At 31.4% G+C, this 23,136-nt stretch overlaps 5 protein-coding genes across 5 annotated transcripts in view; 2 read left to right on the forward strand and 3 right to left on the reverse strand.

Moving 5' to 3' along the window:
- LOC148181350 (ADAMTS-like protein 4) overlaps nucleotides 1-5,263 on the reverse strand; it is a 66,425-nt gene extending 61,162 nt beyond the window's left edge. Inside the window, exon 1 of the mRNA XM_088041180.1 lies at nucleotides 5,142-5,263. Within this exon, the coding sequence (XP_087897306.1) occupies nucleotides 5,142-5,167 (26 nt within the window). The 5' untranslated portion in view covers nucleotides 5,168-5,263. The remainder of the gene's footprint in view (nucleotides 1-5,141) is intronic.
- Nucleotides 5,264-10,256: 4,993 nt separating this feature from the next.
- Nucleotides 10,257-12,062, reverse strand: LOC148181352 (glutathione S-transferase C-terminal domain-containing protein homolog). The gene has a single exon (XM_088047802.1). The coding sequence runs from the start codon at nucleotides 12,060-12,062 to the stop codon at nucleotides 10,374-10,376; it is 1,689 nt and encodes a 562-aa protein (XP_087903928.1). The 3' UTR covers nucleotides 10,257-10,373.
- Nucleotides 12,063-12,072: 10 nt separating this feature from the next.
- Nucleotides 12,073-12,785, reverse strand: JTBR (jumping translocation breakpoint protein JTBR). The gene is made up of 3 exons (XM_088047816.1): nucleotides 12,584-12,785; nucleotides 12,377-12,522; nucleotides 12,073-12,329 (listed from the first exon to the last, which is right to left on the reverse strand). The coding sequence occupies exons 1-3, from the start codon at nucleotides 12,637-12,639 to the stop codon at nucleotides 12,073-12,075; spliced, it is 459 nt and encodes a 152-aa protein (XP_087903942.1). The 5' UTR covers nucleotides 12,640-12,785.
- A 2,316-nt stretch (nucleotides 12,786-15,101) lies between these two features.
- LOC148181354 (uncharacterized) lies at nucleotides 15,102-15,605 on the forward strand. Its single transcript, XM_088046694.1, has one exon. It carries the CDS (start codon nucleotides 15,158-15,160, stop codon nucleotides 15,455-15,457), a length of 300 nt encoding a protein of 99 aa, XP_087902820.1. The 5' UTR covers nucleotides 15,102-15,157; the 3' UTR covers nucleotides 15,458-15,605.
- A 3,297-nt stretch (nucleotides 15,606-18,902) lies between these two features.
- On the forward strand, nucleotides 18,903-19,466 carry LOC148181355 (uncharacterized). The gene has a single exon (XM_088050256.1). The coding sequence runs from the start codon at nucleotides 18,903-18,905 to the stop codon at nucleotides 19,464-19,466; it is 564 nt and encodes a 187-aa protein (XP_087906382.1).
- The last annotated feature ends 3,670 nt before the right edge of the window (nucleotides 19,467-23,136 follow it).

The following is a 23,136-nucleotide window of genomic DNA, read 5'->3' on the forward strand; positions in this document are numbered from 1 at the left end:
AATGCATTAGGTGGTATCAGTGAGGGGCTGAAAGCGAACGTTAATTAAAATTGTCGCCAGAAATTGTGTTTCAATCTAATTTTATTGGCAAGAATAGCATAAATAAGAATTCAGAACATTGCATAAAACGTGTTTTTAGATTAACTAATTAGTTTGACATAATTGGAATGTGAAAATGAAAGTTTTTGTGGTGTTTCACGAAACGTATAGACTTTTCATGCTAAACCTAATTTTTCCTGTAAAGAACTTTTTGTGGCCGCCAAATTTTAAATTTGAATTTTTGTGATTCGTCGTTACGAGAATATTTAAACTCATGCAATTTCAGCGGAATGCCCAACAAAAACTGTCACATTTGTCATTGGTGTTTTTTTTGCCCTTGGGCCGATAAGAATCCAGTGTTACATTATTCCGTATTCAAAATTTTCAATTTTTTTTCAATAGATTTCGGTCGATATCTCGCTTATTTGCGGAGCAAACTTAAGTTATTGGTACTCAATTTACGCAGAATTTCACGGAGAATCCAAAACATATAATACCTATTTTTTACGTACGCCCACAATAAACTAAATTAGAAGAGATTGAATTTTCGGATAGTGAATTTTTTGTTCCGAAATGTTTAATGCCCCATTCTCCAAAATTAAGGCAGACAGAAAGATACGGTTTTTGCGATAGTTTTCTCGCAATTTTGATGCTTAGAATCCGCTCTCATATATCCAAAATTTTATGGGTGATTTTTTTGAGATCAAAAAATTACAACTCAAAGAATGTTTTTTTTTAATTCTTGTTTTTTTAACCACCTTTCGTAAACTATTTGTTATACCCATCTGAGATTTGACAAATTTATAGATCTTGAGCTGCTTTTTCGATCAATGTTTAACTCAAACATTATTAAACATTATTTTTGCACCAAAAGACTCCAAAAAGATCATCTAAAAATCTAATTCGGTCAAGATTTCGTTAATTTGTAAAACAAACTTTAGTTATGGTTGCTCATTTAACGCAGAACTTCACTCAGAATATAAAACAGTGCTAATTTTTCATATTCGACAACAAACAACCAGATTTTTTTGCTAAGAATCCGGTATTACATCCTATCCCTTTCAAATTCTGCTGATTTCTAAAATTGCTCTGTCGTAAATCTGTAAATCCTCTCAGGAAAAATAACGAATAAGTGACTCCAAATGACTACAACTTCTATAAACAATTGACACGCTATTAAATTTTATGTCCACAGCGTAAAATCCATCTTTCGCTCCACCACAAACGCAATATTGCCTGTTAATAAACTCGTTTTACGCCTTCATAAGAACTCTTTAAATAATATCCAGCAACCCAATTTCGTGGTTCACACCGAAAACAAGACACGCCTCCACATTTCCAAATTATGCAAAACCGTCTGAATTAAATTAATGGGATCTCTTTGTTGCTTTAGTACTAACCTTCGGCTGTAACATTGAAAAATGACTGAAATCTACTCGAGCCGACTAAAAAAACCCAGTGGTGACAGACCGGAATGGAAAAGTTGATGCGAATGTTGTAATTTGTATACTCAGCACGCGTCCAAAAAAATCGTGTTTGGTGTTACATTTCATTTGGATAAACCGACGTTTTTTCAGCGAGTGCCATGTGGTTGCCACTTCGTGGTTGCTTTAACCTACTCAGGTTGTTTTCATCTTCCAATTTTACTTTTGAAATTTATTTTCATTCTTCGGTAATTGTTACAGCACCTTTGCACATTAGCAACGCAGCTGTCTTTTGTAAATAATCTTCCGGGACTTTGTAAACTGCGAAGCTATTCAAAAAAATCTGTGTCATCGAGTGAAATATGACCGATTTTCAAAGTTTCAGGATTTCCATTGTGGAATACTAAAAGAAGAAAGTGGTACCGATGCTTAGGCGATCTAGTTTAAAATGTGTGGTTGTGACGTAACAACACTATTAATACAAATATTCGGTTTTATGAATGAAGGTCGCTGAAATTTTCGTTTCAGTTCCAGTTGCGTGGTCGCACAAAGCAGGCTTGTTTCAAACAATGTAATCTTCTAAAGAAAAATTTCGACAGGGAAACTATGATTTATGATTACATGTTTGTTCAGCTTCAAATAATTTGAAATCTGGTAACAAGATACATTTATAAACGTCAAAAATCAATTTTTTACGTCGCTCCGAAATATTTCCGCATGTTTTATAGTCCCTGTAACATTTGATATGATAATTACTGTGGTTACATTATGATACATTTAATGGGTGTCTGTTCTGGACCCCGATTTGAATTATAATTTTAAATTAATTGAGGCTCGTCTCGGAAAATAACAATAGCTCCACTATGATTGAAGAGTTTTATTAATTACCTCAAGTCAAAACACATTAGCACCTATTCCGGACAGATCCTTTTTGTTCAAGATTTATGTGGGGCCACTCTATTTGACACTCTCTTATTATCGGATGATTGCGTGATTTATTGTCAGTTGTAACATAAAATGCAGTCGGATATACTATTCATTTCAGGCTCTCTTGACAACAATAGAAAAAAAGTCGATTTTTTTCGTTCGCCTCAACCAAGAACTAATTATTTTCGAAACGAGCAAGTGTAGATGGCACATGATTGAGTTGAAGTAAAGAATTACTCCCCAACAATGGCACCGACGTGACTTACGAAAACTTTTCTGCCTTTTATGCACCATCAATGGAGGATAAATGAATCGTTGATCTCATGTTGCGATAACATGTTTGGGTAAACACATAAGATTTTTTGTTGAAAGCGAGATCATCAAATTTCCTGAAATGCGATTTTCTCGCTTTCTTCGACTGAAAATGGAGAAACAACATAAACTTATTTCAACTAGATCGTTTTATCGCACCACTAAACTTTAATATCGTATAAAAAATGTGTTTGTGTAAATTGAAGTGGTGTGTTGGAAAGTGAAAATCTCACGGACTGCGTCATAAAAAGGCTAATTGCGTTAATAAAATGGATCGTCTAAACAACACATTCTAATTGAAATGTTGTAAAATGAAGGATGTTGAGATAAAAATGCCATTTAACATTTTAGCAACAAATATTTTTGCTTTTACAAATACACATTCCACACAAGTTTATTGCGAGCAAAAATTTAGACAAAGTTAGGAACAAAACTGTCAAGAGTTCCCACCGTAAAACTTTTATCTTTCCATACTTTTGTAGGATTGTAACACTCATGGAATTAATAAAGTGTTTCCTGATGAAAAATTTTGTCACAATTCTGTGATAATAAATACCAAAGCACTACCGGATGCCTCGTAAATTTGTAAGCTTCTTTACTTTGTCACTTGTGAGGAGGAATTTAGTTAGTTTGTTCGGAGTTGCTAATAAAATCACGTTCAGAAATTTATTTCTCCTCATAACGAAATGACTGTCACATAAAAAGGATGTTAATAAGATTGCCTTCAGCTTTGATATGATGACAGAATATTTAAAATGTGTAGGTGACACTAGTACGACTTTGTATTAATTTGTTCTAAGAAGTTTTTAGATTCGAATTCATTGAAATAAATGGTTTTCATTCTCAAGTTCATGAAGATTCAGCTTTACTGACTTTCAGGTCTCGATTTAAAATCTAGAATTTTCAAAAGTTCTTCCATTTATTTACTTAATTTCATAAACGCTTAGATTAGAATCTGATATTTGGAAATTGGAGATTTTATAATTTCAAGATTAAGTTTAAGATTAAGATTAAGTATATCTTGTTTTTAAAACCAAAGATTTTTAGGTTTCCGTGTGGCGTACAAAATTCCAAAATTTTCAAAATTAAAAAATATCAATTTTATTAAAATAAAATTAAAATAACTTTATTTTCGCCAAAGTATTCTAAGGTGCCAGACGATGACCAATAAAAATGGTCTAAAACCAACAAAACTCAAGTTCAAATAAAAGTTCCCAGATTCTATAACACTGAAATTTTAAGAAACAAATTTGTTATAACGTTATTTTTAATTTCAGACTTCAGTTCTTATTATTTCTTCTCGTGGGTTGCAAATACAGTTAAAATCTTTATCGATAAACTTCTATTGATTTCCCTGACGCTGACAAAGTTCAAATCCCTTTAGGAATAAGAATCGTGAGACTCCCTGCGCTTGCACAATAACATTTAATGAGTATTCCTTAAAAGCATAATTTTTAACAAGCATTGATAATCCTAACAAATGAGTTATTATAAACCTTGTCACTTGTCAACATTTAAATAACAATGCTAAAAACGCCAAAAAATTACCAACATACTGTAATAAAATATCAATATAATAGCCCATAAACGATAAGAGGTAAAAGAGTCATTTTCCAACACCATAATTCATAATTCTATTTGAATAAACACGTGATCAATATTCACACCAGTCAGAAACTACGCTGAAAGAAAATTCTTTCAATTGTCGACAGTGAATAATGCAAAAATAAATCACTCTGAATGTGGCGTTAATTCTACCGAAATTAAAAGTAAAATCCAGACCACGAATTTCTCGTCTATTAATGAAACGAATGACGACAAAAATTTGAACAATTTGCACAGTAAACATCAAGCCGTAATAAAACTAATTACAAACAATAAAAAAATGTTTCGCGATATTAGTCACTGTCGTAAAAGTAAAAAAGCATGTTCTCTGCTCGAACGAAAGATTAGCCAAGTGAAGATGTAAATTGAACTAAGCGACTTTTGCGAGCTATAAATATTCCGTTTTCCTTTTTTTAGTGTTTTGTCAACAGTAAAAATGTTTGGGGTATTGACTTTGACGTTTTCCATGCCTGGCCTTGGGACCACGAAATTCATCATTTCTTAATTCGATTATTGAAGTAATCGAAGTAATAAAGACCAGAGACATTTGAGTGGTGAAATACGATATAAAAACTGAGCAATGCGTCATGCGTATCACTGTAAATATCGACATAAATTCTTCATTCGAAATATCGAATAGAGAATAATGTAAACATCTCAAGTTTTAAAATTAACTGAAAACGTGCCGTACTTGAAAACGGAATGCCAAATGAAAATATGCCCTGATTCTTCCGAACAAAAAATCATAAAGTGAAGGTGTGCATTTTATGTCTGTGTCCATCCACACTCGTAAATACCCGACAGAATTAGAACAGTCGTCCTTTTCGCACCTACCTGAGAATCACAGCAGGAAAACGCATCCTGTTTGATCAAAAAACTAACAAACACAAACACTACATAGTCACTACACAATTTGAAAAATCCCGCCACAAAACTACAGCCTCATCTCCGCCGGTGTCATTTCGTCCTGGAAATATCCTGTCACGTGTGAAAAGTGGACCACCGCAGCTTGCTCGTCCGCTTAACAGCGCGAAGAGCGAAAAGGAACTAAACGTGTGTTGTATAGCAGTAGACGATACGAACTTCTCTGTTATGTCCAATCAGATTTCATTTCGACATGTGCCCAAACCTAATGCACTTAGATCGTACGATATTATTTTAAATGGAACAATGAGCTTTTATTGCTAAAGTTTAGTGGCTGGAACGACCTAAGAAAATTGCCATTCGAATTAATTTTTGAGGAGACACGTGGCGCATGTGTGAATTATTGGAGACTAACTGAGAATGACATGATCAATTAACAGAACTGGTTCTGGGTTTTCGGCTCATTTACATTATTTAAGCAAGAAAATCGCAATAATTAGCTCAAAAATCACTGGAATGGGCGAATTAAAATGTCGTTCTATAGGAGATTAAAAGGAGGGGCCGATGAGAGTAATCCCTTTAAATTTACGACTTCAAGAGTGAACACCGTTTGGTCAGATAATTGTGACCACATAAAGAGGTTTTGGTGCTTTTATTACTTCAGTGACGGCATTCAACAGGGCCATGAAAAAATTGATTTTTGTCGCTGGTTCATTAAGTACTAACTCCAATTGTCAACACAAAGTGATTGAATATGATAATATTAAGTCATATATCATGGAATTTAACCAAGATTGACATGTGTCCAAATATTGAGATTTAACAAACAATTTTGGGCGAGTTGTATCCTCCAAGCTAAACTAGAAATTTGGCGAAAATAATTGATCATCGTAAAGTTGTTTGCGACACGGAATTTCAAACAAAAATTTTCTGACATTTAAAAAAAATAATTGTAATCTATACTTTATTGTCATTATGATTGACAATTTTAAACTTTCACAGCTGTCTCCGTGAAATTTCAACCAATTACATATTAAAATGCCGGCAGTCTCTAATCAACAAAGCAAGGTTTAAACCACAATTGCTTCAATCTGAAATATGAAAAATTTGGCACCTAGCGCGTCTTATCACTCATGTCACTTTAATCAATATGTCAAAAATTAAAAGTTTGGTTATGAGTGAGTAAAGCTTGTTTTAGAGTGTACGAAATGTCGCAAACTATACCTTGTCATGACGGTTAATAAATATTAATTCGCGACGTGAGAATTATAACGTTCTAAGTGATTTTTTGTGAAAATTTAAATTGTCTGTTTTGTGATTTTATAAAACATTTTCTATTATGTATAAAAAAGAAGTGAGTTAATATTTTAACAAGCCAAAATGATTTTAATAGATTCTGCCATTTTTTTAAATAAATGCTTAATAAATTAAAGAGATATCAATGATAACGTGAACGCTGATCAATTTAATGCAAATGTTAGTTAGAACCTTATAGTTCTCAGGTCGCGAATTATTGAATCAATTTTTTCTTGTTTCTGAAAATTGGAAAAAAAAATTGTACACGAAAAGTCCCAAAAATCAAAAAAATTGACAATTATTTCATTAATTTTAATATGTAGCTAAATTCTATGACATAAAAAAATCGAAACTTCAAAGATTCAAACAAATGTAAAAAAATATACGAGAATCTTGAAAGAATTTAAAAATGTAAAAAGACAAAGAACATTGATTTTGAGGCAAATCTAAAAAAAATGAAAATTTAAAAATCCAAGAATTAAGAGAATCTAACGAAAACAATAAAATAGAAAAATATTAGAGATTCTAAAAAAGATCTAAAAACTATAGAAAATCTGAAAAGTCTAGTAATTTATTTAATAATTTAAAAGGAATTTTGCTGTTTTAAATTTCCATATTCTTACAAAATTTATTATGAGTCCCAAATTTTTTAGTATACCCTAAATAATAATTTTGTGGATAACACGTTACTTTAGATTAAAAAAAATTGGATTTTAGTTTTCAAAAATTAAGTCTTTAGTTATTTTTTTTCTCGTTTTTTGAAAGATTTATCTTTACTAGGTATTTATACAGGGTTTCTCAGTAGAGAGGGTGCCTTGTTCTCTGGGGCGCGAGTTCTCCGACACCCTGTATAACTACTTATTACTCTTGATCATTTAAAACTCAAAATTTATAATATTTTTCATTTTCTAAAAATATCAAAGCCTTAGCGATTTATTAAATAATTAATTGATTTAAGCATTCAAAGACATACCCGGAAACAATTATTTTAAGATAATATGAAGTAATCCAATCAATACGAAAATAAAGGAAGTTCAAGTACTACCACAAACACGCTATAAAATTCTAGACGAATTGCGATCTAAATTTAACAATTTTATCTGTGTAATACTAGATTTAAATGACGTTAATCAAAGTAATAAAATTGTTTATTTTGAGACCACAAGTTTTGCTGTTTGTCGATTTCAATAGTTAAATTTTTATTTCGTGTTTATTTATTTAAAATGTATTTCGTGGTTCACCAATATCTTCCATTTATTGTTTTCTTAAACTTTAGACCTAATAAAACCCTGTAGAAATTAAGTACACAGAATAAAAAAAAATAAGTGCCGCATAATCGAACACTGAAACTATGAACTTTGAAAATTGTTGGTGGCAGTAGTGTTTATTGAGAACGAAAGATATGTTTCTTTTAATATTACAATTACCGTCGAACTGAAATTCTTTCAGAAATGAAATATAATTCGGTTAAGCGAACAGGGAAGCTGCAGAACATTAACAAGTTGTTTGCGAACCGCGGCCATTTATTATCTTGTCTTTATCCAATTTAGAAAGGAAGCGTTGTTAATTGAATGATAAATGTCCGAAAAGTCGCCCTCGGAATTCCTCAAATTCATTCCACATGTCTGATTTTATTGCTCCACTAGGTTACTACATATCGACTTGAAATTCCTATAAAAACAAATAGAAAATTTAATTGAAAGAATGGACGAACTATAAAGATAGCTTTACGATGAATATCCAATTGATATTAAACCATAAAACTAAATTACTAAACGAACTGTTTTATTTCTAAGTTATTATGAGGCCTATCTATTTCAATAAAATCATTCGCTAGGCTGCTGTAATTGATCGGAAACTCGAATTCATTATTGGATTGCTATCAAAAAACCATAAGACAATAGTATAAAATCGGCCCTTAACAGATAAAAAGATCGTAAAATAGAACTGTCCCCATCGCCTTAAAAAGTAAACTTCACATTATTATGATAAAATTATTTAATTTATATCTAGCGCTTCTAGTAATTTGGAGCTAGTTTTTTCTCCTAACGAGTTTCTGGAGACGATTTGTTAGACGTTTTTTACACATTATTGTTCTAATTTGAATATTGATATCCACGTCAGTTATAATTTCGATATAAGTTATCAGACTTTTTATTCATTTTATTGAAATGCGTTATGCTTCTTGACAGTATCACGCGCTAGTCGAGGAGCGAGATTATTACTTATTCCAGTCACGTTGAAAAAGAATAAAATTATAAGCACTTACTACCTAAGCAGCTCTCAAAGAAGATGATAAATCGTCTTAAATGTTTATTTGTTTTTTCTATTTGTGCATGTATTGCATTTCCCATTTAAATACTGAGATCAAGTTTAGATACCAGAGGACCATAATTTTCATCCACGGACATTTATACACATAAACAACATGAAATTACTTGATGAGGTTTTAAATTAACCTTTTTTATCTGTGATAAACGCAAACGTTTATTATTCTACTGTGAATATGTCACTATTTGCGCCGATAGGAATTTGATTTATCATTTTTATGATCCAATTTCATAATTGCGATGTTTCGGTGATTTTTATGGGTCTGATTCCAGTCGTATTTCGCTTGTGGAAATTGGATTGAAAAAATATGCTATAACAAAATATCTCAAGAACCAATTGGAATGTTTGATTTTTTTTAATTAAAAAGCTGTAAATACTTTACATGAACTCAGATTTGTACATTTTGCTTAATTGTTATTGTTAATTTTTTATAGAATAGAATAAAAAAGATATTTCAATTCGATGCGATTTGCGCCTTCGTTTTACAAATATCGGCTTCGAAAATTCCGAATTTTACGCAGAATCAAAAACTGTGGTAATTTTTCTCGTATATCAACAAATAACTGAATTAGAAAAGATTAAAATTTTACATAGTAAATTTTATGTTCCGAAATTTTTAATGCTCCATATCTAAAACTACGATTGACAGAAAGATGCGATTTATGCCATCATTTGTCTCGCGCTTTTATTGCTTAGAATCCGCTTCCAAATTTTCAAAATTTAATAAACAATTTTTTGAAAATAAATTTACAACTCAAATTATGAAATAAGTTGATTTTTTGTATTCTGACCGCCTCTCGTAAACTACTTATCCCACCGATCTAAGATTTGACCATTTGAAAGATCTCAAGCTGCTGTTTCAATTGGTGTATAATTCAAAGGTATTTACCGACGTTTTTGTACTTAAGTTAATACCTCGATTATTTGTGAAGCAAAGCGAAAGTTATAAGTATTCATTTAACAGAATCCAAAACTGTGCTGTTTTTCACGTACCTCAACAAATATCTGAAGTGATTGAAGTTTTGAGTTGTCGTTAGAAAACAAAAAATTTAAAGCTTCGGAATTTCAGTACTCATTTCTCCGGAATTACGACAAATAGAAATATGCGCTTTGTGCCATCGTTTTTCTTGTATTTTTTTTTTAATAGGAATCCTGTCTTAGGGACATATTCCAAATTTGAAAATTCCATTTCTTCAATTTACAATGTACAATGTACCTATGTAAATCTATATTTCAATGAATATTTTTTCCGGAATTTTTCGTGCTACGTACAGATCTTTCATAAACAAAAATTTGAAAAAAAAATCCACTTATGGCTCAAGTCTTTTATAATTATAACTTGTGAAATTGTAGATTGAAATTATGAAAGAAAGAATGATGTGTTGCCTAATTTCCAGATCAAATTCACCATCAACCAAAAAACGAAACTATGGTAAAACGGAAATTAATAAACAAGAATCATTTAGTATAATATATTATCAAAATACATTCCACAATACAAAAGGTATGCTTTCATTCATCTAGTTTTAACTGCCAACAAAATTACAACCAGAGAAAATACAGACGAACTATTCCCTAACAATTACCACAAATTCCTACAAGTAAATTATTTTTATTTGTACAAGAAAAAGGTTGCAATTTTCCTAAATGCACCTCATATCCACAACCTTCAGCGTACAACCGTCTATCAGTATCTATAGCATCCATGCAAACAAATCCTTGCGTCGTTTTCCTGTTATTAGGGTCATGCGTTTGATCAGCTGCATGAGCCAATGTCAAATAGTCTTTATGGTCCATATTCAAACTCTGGTACTGTAAACTTCTGGGGTACGTCAAATGGTAACAATCATGAATACCACCATAACAACATGGACAGCATACGAAATGCGCTTTGTTTTTAATGCAGTTTTGAATAACCAAATCGGTGGCAACGCCACAAGCATGGAGAGACACCCCTATATCAAAAGTCCCGATAAAATAGTCCAAATTGGATTGTAAAATAATGATGTTACTTAGTCGCATTTTGAGAATTCGTTCCTTCGCTCTGACTAGCGACAACTCTTTGTTTTCAACCAAGATAATAGTACAGTTTGGTAACAAGTGCGCGAGGAGGATCCCCAGGTGGCCGCTTCCACTGCAGAAATCCACGATACGACACTGTTGTAACCCCGCAAGCTTAATTACAGCTTTTGCCAAGTTCTCCAACTGGTCGCATTTCCGGTACGCTCGGTTTTCAGGAAGAGCCCCACTCATTGGGTTGGCGTCTGGAGGAATTTTAGACCAATCGAACTGTACCTCATCTCCGTACGGGTACAAAGAATTAACAATTTCGATGTGGTTATTATTAATGATTCTCAACGAGTTAGTAATGTCTTTCTGTTTCGTGTAAATCCGTTTCTCAGGTTTGTACCGAGAGGGATCTGCCGTGTAGAGACTCTGTTTGACAATCTCAGGCACTTCAATGTCTTTAATCTCATTCTGGAGAACATTCAGATCGAATTTCATTTTGTTTATGTTCTTCTCTTTCATTGTTTGAAACCAACTCATTATTAGAGGTAACTTTTCGGAAAAGCCATCTTCAGGGAATAATTTAAAGAAGATCTGCATGCAACAAAACAATATTACGTCTGATAGAGTCATAAACGGTCCTTCCCCGAAAGTGTGGTGAAGATCAAGTTTCTCAATGGGAACACTGTTGGTGATCGCTTTGTCGCTTTGTTCTCTTGCAAATTTGTAAATGTTGTGCATCCTCACAGGTTGTGCCATGTGGTACTCAAATCTTGCTATATCAGGCGGGAGAGTTAGAACGTCAGTATTGAAATAATCGGGTAAGTTTGATAGGACGTTTTTGATAGTAGATACCATGTCAACCTCACAGAATTTAGTCCAAATAGAGCTTTCACTACACGCCATGAGACAAGCGTCACGAAATCCTAACAATTTAGTGACTTTTTTGTTCTCGGAACGTTTTATGATTTGGCGCGCTACTGAACACAGACCAGCAATTACATAATTATCCTCAACAATCACAGGCCAAATGCAAAAACTTGCTGCTTCAGGAAAAGCCTCGATAATTTCAAAAGTGACGCGACTCATGTCTACCATAATGTGGGAGCTACTAGGCTCATCTTCAAAAACTTTAATTTTCAGTTTAATGTTATCATTTCCGGAAATTCTGTAAATGTTAAGGATAATCAGTGATTCAACATCAACGGAAAAGTTGGTTTTGTCGTGTTGGTACGCGTTGATGTAGAGATTATCCATTTTAGTTGATTTAGACGCAATTAGCTAACTGTCTTTGTACTCTCTGCAACATTCGCTTGTTTAGCACCTTCTTCCTAGCCGACACGCACAGAAACGAAATGGCAGCTGCTATAGACATAAACAATTCAAATCTCCAAAACGTCCTCTCGTCGATATACGCCGTTCTATCGCAACTTCTTGTAACAGTTTCTCCACTAGCACATCTCAGAACTTCCTTGAAATGAGTGTGTATACAAACTCCAATGCTTTGACTAGCGATTTCAAACGCTGAAACATTCGCGTTTACTTTGCAGATATTGTAAAGTAATTTTTACCTGAGCAAGGTTCACAATCTTTGATAATTTCGAACTTTTCTTTCTCCCAACAGGTTGAGTTTTGTTCAATTGGGAAGTTCCGTTTTCTGCTGGGATTAGTTGAATCCGTCCAATGTGACTCAATAAATAAAACTAGAACTGTTAAACTAAAATTATGACGTGAAATTAGAAATTTTGGAAGAATTGAGGTTAGGATTTTATACGTACACTCCCAGACATGTGATACCAAGTAGCATGCGCTTTTTCGGGCAGGATTCAATCATATTGTAAACTAATTAAACTAGAAATCAAAAAAAAATAATTCAACACGTTGCGTTATTCTATTGGGAGGACAATTCGCATTTTTATATTTCTTGTGCCAACTGCTTGTGTACGCACATGTCACTTGTCAGATACTTGTCAAAATAGAGCATGCGCACTGGTGATGTGCTCCTACAGTGGCGTGACATTGTTGAAAAAATTTGTGTTTGTAAAAAATAGTTTAGTGCTAGGCCTTATTTATTTTCACAGATTTAAAACGTTTTAATTATGCCTTACATATTTATTTGTCACTTTGGTAAAATTTATATTTTTTTCTACACTAGAGGATATCTTAAAAGTTGAATTCTTCGAGTTTAACAATGTTTTAATACAGCTTGTAACTATTAATGCATAATAAGTAATTTATTACACACTAGATAAATGTAATAAAATATAAACATAAAACCTATAAATTTGGAGATGTTTCAAAAATGGTGGATGCGCCAGGATTACTATCCCTGCAAAAGTCCCAAATTTTTGCTTCAGGTTGAAGTCAAATGTATGTTTTTTTTCTAACTCTCTAAAAACCAAAACTGGCAGATTTTTAGACTTGTCATAATTATGCAGAAAAAAATACGAATTCACAACCTTGCTTAATACACTGCTATAATTAATTCAACTTAAAATATAAATAAAATATTTGTAGTTTCTGATTCGTAAAATCAATCATATCTTTCTAAAGAGCAGAATAAACGTAAAATTGAAGTAATGTTGCCAATACGTAATATTTTTTGCGTTAAAATTTTGGTATGTTTTGGTTTATTGCGATACAACTTCAGAACATCTGTCATCGTTTAGCACAATCTTAAACTGTCAACAGATTAATTTGAATCTCTATTACCAGATACCGCCGGAGTTCTACATAAATATCCGCAGTTTTACTTTTACGTGATTGTTAATTTTGTAGTAATTTGCCATTATTTTGGTTTCAAAACAATCTTTGTTGAATAATTAGCATTGTTTAATTTTGTACAAATGATACTACATACTCATTAGTAAAGATCAAGAAGTATTTTAGTGTCTTCTTCACATGATTCATAAATTACACATCATTTAAAATTCAAATTTTAATTAACGGCTGGGTTTTTCCAAATCACATGTCAAAATTCTCGAATCACGTTTAGGCCTTTACTACAAATAATAAAAATTCGACTACAGGTATGTTACAATGAATAGGAGATTTTACACTACTAAAAATATTTGTACATATTTACAAAATAATGATAAAAAAATTGATAAATATTACATATCTAAACTAATAGACACCAAATTTTATCCAAACACGAGACAATACAATGAATACTTCATTTTTCCATGTAAATGTTTTACGGTGGAAAATTGTTGAATATTCTGAACATACACCAACTAATGACACAATAATCAGAATGTAAAGACAATACGAGAAAACAATAGCTTTTAATGTCAATATCACCAGTTATTCGTCAACAATTTAATTTTCGCCAGCGTTATAAATAACATTCCGTAAAGTTAAAAATAACTTTGAGGAATTTATGCGTAAAAATATAATAATTAGATATATTATGTCAACTGGTGATTTCAATAAGAATAAGAAACATACAAATACGTACAAATATATAAAATAAAAGCAGCAAAATAAAATACGTGCGTACAATGTTTGGCCTTATAATATTTATTTATTTGGGATTTTCAAGTAGATTATATAATTTTTTTTGTAAAGTTTTCGATCGTGTTTATAAGTTTCTTCTTAAATGTTTATATTAATAATTCCAATGAATTATTAATTAATCTTCCGCATATTGTGTTAAATTTATCATCGCTTGATAAGTTTTAATGGAAAATAAATTCGCAGTAATCATTCATTAAACTCTGCAGACAGATTTGTTATTAAAAATAGGTTCTATTTCCTTGGTAATATGTTTACTTTAATTCAGAATGTAACTGTTTAAAATCACATGTTTTCTCTGTACAAATATTTATTATTATTACCTGTTTATTCTCGAAAAATCGCCAACAATAAAACTGCATTTTCTAGAAATTCAAGGATATCCATTTTGATCACACATTATTTTAAGAAGCGTTGAAACGAATGTTCTCAGTATTTTTTTAGAATTGAAAATGCATTCATTCGATTGCATAATCATAATACAAGTATGTCTTAAAATTTCGCAACATATTAGAGCGTTATCAATTTATCACCACCAAGTAAGACGCGATGACTGGCACGTACAGTAATCAAAGCCATGACTAATAAATTATTTCTGGAATTTTCTGTGCCAAAATTAGCCTTTTTGGAAAACGTGGAAACTCATGGTACCGACTTTTTGCCACAGATTGTAGCAACAAGTCATTATCACTCAACAGATAAAACCAACAAAATATTAATTATTGCACATTAGCGACTTCATTTGCGTAAGCAAACTCATATAAATACGGAGCCGGCTTTTAAAGCTTCAATATTTAATCATCGCTCAAGCTAGTAAAACCTTCAAGAAAACCAACATGAACACGTTCGTTGTCGTTACAATTTTAATGGTTGTCACCGCAACTCAAGCAAGATACCTTTTCATTGTGAGAGGAAACGAAATAGCCCTTCCGGCTTCGGAGAAAATAACGAAGAGGTCGCTGGAAGACGAAGAAAGTGAAGGTGAAGTTATCGTTACTTCCAGTGAAGAAGAAGAAGAAGCAAGTTCGTCGATCAAGGGAGAGATTGTTAAAAGGGACATCAGCAGCTTGTACGATAATATGGATGACATGAGGTTCAGGTTCGCCCGAAAAGGTCTGAAATGGGCACGATTTTAACCTCCGAAGAAGGACGATTCACTCATACTCATTCTTGATATTTAACCATGATCATAGTTGTTATTGTTTAAATTATTATTTATTATTGTGTTATGTCGAAGACTGTTTTGTATATTTTTTTACAATTGAATATACTATAAAAATACAATGACTTTGTACTGATTTAAACCAACCCTGATAAGATTACTTTTCCGAGAAGTAAGTTTTTATTATTAATTATCTGAAGCGTGGAAATAATTAATGATATTTACTCAAACTACACTTATTTATCAACCTTTCATTGTAGCACGTTTTAACAAGTTCCATTGCTGGGGCTACATCAAATGACTTATTTAAATACACTCAGGAAACGCGTGTCATTTTTAATAAGTAGTTTCAACACTAATGACCGCGCTTCTTTATTAAATTAGAAACCAATTTTGTCGGCTCTGTTCGTGCCGAGATCAATTTCAAGAACAAATAAAAGTCATGTGAAAATGAAAAAGATTGCTTCTCAATTAGATAAATACTGCCTTCCAATTTAAGTTTATTCTATGACATCTGTAGCATTGGAGGAAGTGGGTTAAGGGTAAACTGGAAGTAATTTAAAATCAGTATGTTTTCTAGCCATGTGGTGTGTGCTTGACAAAAATGATTCATCTGTTGTGACATCGGGATAATGATTTTTGTAAACTTTGATTTTTTGTTGAATTGTTGACATTCCTACAATGAGTAAACGTGTTACTATCCATATTTATAGTAAACTGATGGATTCTTAAAATTCTTAACAATAGTAGTCTTATTGGAGGAAATCATCGAGTCAGATTTATTCGATGAAGAATATTTTGTTGGTTTAGCAAGATTATGAATGATTCTTCTCGCGAATTTTTCCTGAGTTTTACAGATTTTGGACAGTCATTTCTCGTATTGTGTACTTTATTAGTACAGTAACATTTTGCTAATCATCCCAATGTGTCAATACGATTATACTGATGGCTGTTGACATGTGAACGACATCCGCTATAACACTGTTGACAAAATCATTTACAAATCTTCCAGCAAAGCATGAGGTTTACAGTTCGTAACTTCTTTTTTTAGAACTACCACAAACATTATTCGTTGACAAAAATTTTCTAGGAATCTACATAACATAGTAACCACAAATTGAAAAATTAAATACAAAAAAAAGTTGAAGAAAGCACAAAAAATAAAGAAAAAAAATGTTGAGAATTTGTAAAATTTAATTAATCATTCCAAAATCCTGGCTCCAAAATACAACCACCAAACAACTTGAAGACCTGCTCAAAAAATAGAAATGGAAAAACAAATAATTCAGAAATATAGGAAATTAGGTAGTCATCTCTAAATCGAGAGAAAATAAATAAAATATGCAAACACATAATTCTTTCTATAGTTTTTTCTAATTTTCATCGGTCCTTCGGATGTCGGTAAATATTTAATAACGCTCGGGCCAGAAAAGTGTCTTCTCTCCCTTGAAATATAATTTTAAATTTTAATATCTATTTTATGTTTAGAGACTTATTTACATAAAAAAATATTGCAGTTGAGAATTAATACACAAGAATAGCAGAAACCTAAAGAATTCAATAAAGTAAAGTCAAAAAATAAATGCAGTTTAAGTGACACAAACAATCTAAAAAATAAAAAGAAATTTGAAACAAAAAAATCTACATTCTCTAAAAGAATATTTTGAAAAATCTACGAAATAAGTACATATTACAAATAGAGAATAAAATAGAACCTAAAAAATCCAAAACTCAACACACAGAATCTAAAGAAGTGGAACAACAAAACTATAAAATCATTTTTTTTTCTACAATTGCTACATAAAATTGACATTTTGATTATTATTTTAATTTCAAAATTACATTTTTGTGGAACCAAGTACTATTATATAAGTTTACATACATTATATGGTGTTGACAAAAATTATCAAAATTACAATTTATTCTTAAACACCAAATTTTGTCAAAAAATGCTGACGCGCGTTTCGATAGCAATGCAACCATCATCAGAGCGATCTGGTTTAATCATCATGATTAATTGAACGCGCGTTTGCTATCGAAACGCGCGTCACCATTTTTTGACGAAATTTGGTGTTTGGAAATAAATTGTAATTTTAATAATTTATGACAGTTTGATAGAAATTATAATTGTAAGTTGCAATCGTTTTGAACCTCCATTTGTTTCACGCATATTCACGCCGATTTTTCTCAAATTCCAGCTTTTGAATCCGCGTACAAACTGATTGAATACGTAGCCAAAAATAGTGCGGAAATTCTGTCAAGTGAATATTCATTGGATAAATTCATTCAATATTCGTTGGATAAACCATGTCTAGTGCGTTAAATATTACCACTTCGCAAAAATAGGTATTCAAATGTAATTGAAAAATTAAGAATTAAAAGTTCTAGGAGTTTGAACAGTACCTACACAAGTAATCAGAACGTAAACAAAAATAAAAATACTTTGTGGAGTAGGTATCCAATTGCAAAATCTGAAAAACTTGTAGAAAAATTGTAGAAAATTTACAGATTTTTCATAAAATCTATGGCACTAAAGAGAATAAAAAGCCTGTAGCTACTTAATGAAAAAAGATCTAAAATAACTAAACAGATTATATGAATTGGAAACATTAATCAAAACTTTCTCGTTTTGTTGATTATTTCTAAAATTGATAAACACAAATAATGAGTTTTTTAAATGTCCAGATTTTCACAAATCTTAAATATTCTTATTTTTAGATAATATTTAAATTTTTTAGACTTTTTCAAATTCTTTTTAAAATTACAATAACATGTATTAAATTTATTAACGATCTGGTGGAAGTACAATTTATTTAAAATTCTATGGCTAGATTTTTTAGGATCTAATCATGAATCTATACCGAATTTTACGAAACTGCTTATAAATTCTACAAAATGTAATATTTTTTCTCTTAAACTAGTCTAGTCATTTAATTGTTTGAGTAAACAAACAATACAGAAAATAAACAAAAACATCTATTTTTACCTTACCTTAATTGTTACAAATGAGCGCAGTTCGAGTTCTTTAATTTACAATTGTTTAACCAAACAAAATCTTGCAAATCCGCGTCAGAACAATTGTGTTAAATAGCAACTTTAGTTTAAGCAAAATTGTGACCTAAAGTCGCCCCGAACTAAAGCATTTTCAATCAATTTTGTTTATGCACAAAAAAGGTAATGAAAAGCATCGCATGTCTTTGACGTTCGTCGTACAGACCATATTTAATTAAAACATTATCACACTTTTGTATTTTAATAACTAATAAACATTAGCGACTGTTGAAAAGCGTCAATGCTATTTAGAGTCTATTAACAAAATTTCACCGTGGGTATAAATAAGAACCAAAATTCTTCAGTCAATCATAACAAATCTGAAATTGTGCTTGAGAGTGTCTCTTAATATAAAAATAGTGCCTATAATGGGCCCACTATTGCTTTTGTGTTTTTTCGCGACAATTGTGCTATCATCGACAAACCCCATCGTCCTGGAAGATTTCCCGGCTGAGTACGAAGTTGTGGCGATAGAAGAGCTTCCAGAAAGCAGCGGTATTTCAAAGAGATCTCTGCAGAGAGAATTGGATTCACCACTGACTGGTAATGAGAAAATCACCAAAAGATCGTTGAAGAGCGACTATGGAACATCCCTCACCGGAATGGAAAAAATTTCGAAGAGATCCCTTCGTACAAACGATGGCTTTCGACTAGCCGGAGTTGAGAAAATCTCCAAAAGAGCTATTGAGGAAGCAGAAGAGCCCGTCCGTCTAAGGAGGCACGTCTTTTTACCTGGATTTGCCAAGAGACGCCCAACTCGATCTGTTCGATACGAAACGGACGTGCTTGATGGAAACGATGTTTTCAAAAGAGAAAAGCGTCAGCTTTTCTTACCATCGTTCTCTAGAAGAGTTGGTAGGTCTGTTAACGAAGAAGATATGGATACCGCTGAAACGGCAGTTTTTCTTCCTGGTTTTGCTCGAAGAGGTTAACTTTTGGTACCTGGACCTATGATAATTTAAATTGGTCATTGTTTTATATTACTTAAGGTGTGGCATGTGCAATAAAAAATAAATAAAAATAAATTGTAGTTACGTCTAGGACAATTGTGATTTATAATTTTATAATTTAATACATGTCAATAGATAGTATGGGAGTATTTATATTAATTCTATACTGCTTCCTTCCCAAAGACTGTATTTGTAATTAAATATACACTTCTCTTATTAAATTTGTATAGTTTTTTCTAATCGGTTTGTCTTAAAAGAAAAAATAGACATTTATAGCAAATGCGTTCAATCGAGAAATTAGTTAGAACAGTTTTAATTCAAAAGTACGTATTCTAGAAATGTTACAAACAATTTTGAACAAAAAAAAGCCAAATCTAAGTTAATCTTGTAGTTTTTTGCCATATTGTTGGCTTAAGCCATTAAGTTGCTTAAGTCCAATTTCAATTTTTTAAAAGAGATTTGAAAACTTGGGGACTGAAAATAATATGCTTCCTAATTCTAAAAGATTAAACAATTAACTTTTTTGTTTACCTTTTTACAAAATGGAAAATGCAAAATTATTTAAGAATCAAAATAAAAAATGAGTTGTATATTGTATATTGTATATGTAAATTGTATATTAAAAATATGTAAAAGTTTCGGTATTTTGACAAATTTAAAAAAAAAATACCTCAACTCGATTTTTTTTAGTTAATAGTTTTGATACAATAAATACACAAGATGTCCCAGTTCTCACGCATTAGAGAGAAAAGGCATTTAAAGGTATCAATTCTTAACCAAAATTTTGAAACAAAAATTTTTTAACTTTAATTTTTTAATCGAGATAAGATGAAAAAACGATAGCCAATCCCAAAGCTGAACATAATTTATAATATCTATAATAGAAAAGCCTATCAAAATTTGATAAAAATGAGATATAGAGAATCCTATTCTTTATCAAACGCTCCAAAAAAATACAAAAAAAGTAATTCTATGTTAAAAGTATCTAGAGAAATTGTAAAAATTAAAAACGTCCAATATTTTTTTGAGTTAATTGCCTTGTTAGCATAAATACTTTTTTTCTATTTTAAAAGGCCGACGCGACGGCTTAAAATTTGTTTTTTTTTATACATTAATTCTCTTTAATCCTAACTTTTATATTCCCCAACTCCATGACCTCTATAACAGAAAAGCTTATCAAGACGTGATCCAAATAAAATGTAGAGAATTTTGTAATGTATCAAACGCTTTAAAAACGTACAAAATCGGTTGAAAAATAATAAAGTTGCGTGCAGGAAAATTATTCAAAATTTCAATTTTTAAACCGCTTCAAATTTTTAATTTTGAAAATACGACGTCAACCCAGCATGTTTCTAATCAGGAGTTTACACACAATATTAGAGCAAATAATTAAAACAAAAAAGTTTCCGTGATTTTTTAATATTTTAGCAGCGTTGACGCTGCCACCAAATTTACCTTAACGTAGAATATTTGTGTCACTTGAATTTGTTACTGTTTTATTTTACTTTTTTAAAATACTTGATTTTTTTATATTTACCTATTAAAGAAAATTTTTAAAAATTCAAACGTCTATAAACTATCATGGTAGGCAGAATACTATACAAATTTGTGTGCTGAGGGTTTTCTAAACTTTGACGAAACATCATTCCAGAGATTATTGTTTCATAAAAATGATAATGTTATCCAATATCGCAGTTGTTCTTAAATTGAGCAACTTTAAACTAATTTATGCTTATACTGTAATTATATAAATTGTTAAAATGTCATTTGTATTGATTATTTAGTGAAATTACAAAAATAAGTTACATACTCAATAATCTTAAACAAAAAAAAAACATTTAATTTGTAACCTTTTGTCCAGTCGTCTATAATAAATACTTAATTTAAGACATACGTTTTTTGTTTCGCAAAGAAATCCTACTGAATCTTAAAAATAGAGTATAATTTTAAAATTCATTTATTTATTTACCCAAGAAAACACAACATATCGTACACCATATTTCAACTGAATCTGTGGTCCAAACTTCAACACATGCCCAAATTTTGGGACTGTACACGAAATTGTGTATAGGACTGTACCACCTTAGTTAGATTTTTACTTTTGTTGGGTTTGTTGTTGTTATCTGAAATATTGACAAATACGTCAACCTGACAGAAACCAGAAATTATTTTTGATTTTCCACAAATTTAGAGACTAATCGTCAATGTTGTTCGTTACATGAAGAGCTCTTCCTGTCTTAATATTGTGACTTTAGGTTGGATGAAATGAAACCCCTAATGTAACAGCAAACGGGTTGTAGTTGAACCTAATCTAATCGTGCCAGTTTTTAACACTTTAAAGCCTGGAATAGATTGGAGAAAATTTTGCGACAATTCTAGCGCGAGTTCTTGCTTATGTGTTTACACTGTTTGCAATAAATACTGCAAGTTTCTTTCGCGAGAATCTGGTGAGTTCTGGCTTATGCAATTACTCACAGACCCCCAATTTGAAAGAACTTGAGCAAGATCTAAAATGCTTGTATACACTGGAGAGAACTTCCGCGAGTTCCAGAGAGTCAACTTGCAGAGGTAGTTACAATAGAAACAGCACTGTCTGACAGGAACTCAGGCGAGATTTCTCGCAAGTCTATTTCCGCTTTTTGATAACAAGATGCACTGGGTGCAAGTAATTTGTAAATTATGACTCGGCTCATTTAGATTTTCAAATTAAAACTCTTAACTACGTTAAGATGTCAATAATTGCCGACCGTTGCACATAAAACAAAAAGAATCTTCGAGATTTGAGATGTTGATAATGTCGTCTTTTCGTTTTTATTCAAACATATTCATTAGTTCCACTTGCTTTGTTTCTAAACTTACGAGCAATTAAACGAATTCAAAACGGTCAACTCACAGTAAAATTCGGAAAAACACAAGTATTTTCTTTACAATTTTTGTTTTTTAACTTAAAGATTACGCATAGCACATAGTAGAACTTCTTTATGATTCACTTTGCATCGAATGGGACGTAAATCTTTTGCATTTTTAACAAATTCCTGATTTGACAAATAATGTCAATAATTGTAACCAAACTAATTTTGACAACTCTCCCACTCTTTAAACCATTACCAATTTTAAATAAAATCACTAGCTGTCCAGATACACTCTGCACTTCCATACACTTGTCGCCACCAAAATTGGGGCCACAGTTTCAGTTGAAATACGGTGTAATATATCGTGTGAATCAAACCAACAAAAAATATTCCACAAAAGGACTGCTTCTATCTAATTATATTAAACACTCCTCCATAAACAAGTATTTTTCCTAAAAGTAATGACCTAATGACGCGTGATTTCCGTTTTATTATCTCATATAGTTATGATTTGCTGTCTTATTTTTTATTTAATCGATTTTGTGACTTCTGCTGCGCAATTAACCTCACGCGATTAGTTAATCTAGATGGTTCATATTTAAGGAGTTATTAAAAATCGTTACTCAACAGTCTGCATATTAGCATAAAGTATTAACAATATTACATTAATCTGTTGCAGCTATATATATGAATATTCAACGAGTTCATGTGAGTCCTTCAGTCGTTGTTATAAGTTAAACAGTTTGATTTTCACAATGTTGAAAGTATTGCTTGTGTTAACTGTGATTTTCATCACCATT

Source organism: Gnatocerus cornutus, chromosome 1 (assembly GCF_029298725.1).
Source record: "Gnatocerus cornutus isolate USDA-ARS CGAHR chromosome 1, icGnaCorn1.1, whole genome shotgun sequence".
In the NCBI taxonomy this organism is placed as follows: Eukaryota; Metazoa; Arthropoda; class Insecta; order Coleoptera; family Tenebrionidae; genus Gnatocerus; species Gnatocerus cornutus.

What these genes read in the sequence shown, in the direction of transcription:
- JTBR (XM_088047816.1), bottom strand. Translation starts at nt 12,639, where the DNA reads ATGATTGAATCCTGCCCGAAAAAGCGCATGCTACTTGGTATCACATGT. An exon ending in GGTATCACATGTCTGGGAGT is followed by an intron (nt 12,523 to 12,583) that starts GTACGTATAAAA and finishes TCATAATTTTAG; the next exon opens with TTTAACAGTTCTAGTTTTAT. An exon ending in AGATTGTGAACCTTGCTCAG is followed by an intron (nt 12,330 to 12,376) that starts GTAAAAATTACT and finishes CGAATGTTTCAG; the next exon opens with CGTTTGAAATCGCTAGTCAA.
- LOC148181355 (XM_088050256.1), top strand. Translation starts at nt 18,903, where the DNA reads ATGGGCCCACTATTGCTTTTGTGTTTTTTCGCGACAATTGTGCTATCA.
- LOC148181354 (XM_088046694.1), top strand. Translation starts at nt 15,158, where the DNA reads ATGAACACGTTCGTTGTCGTTACAATTTTAATGGTTGTCACCGCAACT.
- LOC148181352 (XM_088047802.1), bottom strand. Translation starts at nt 12,062, where the DNA reads ATGGATAATCTCTACATCAACGCGTACCAACACGACAAAACCAACTTT.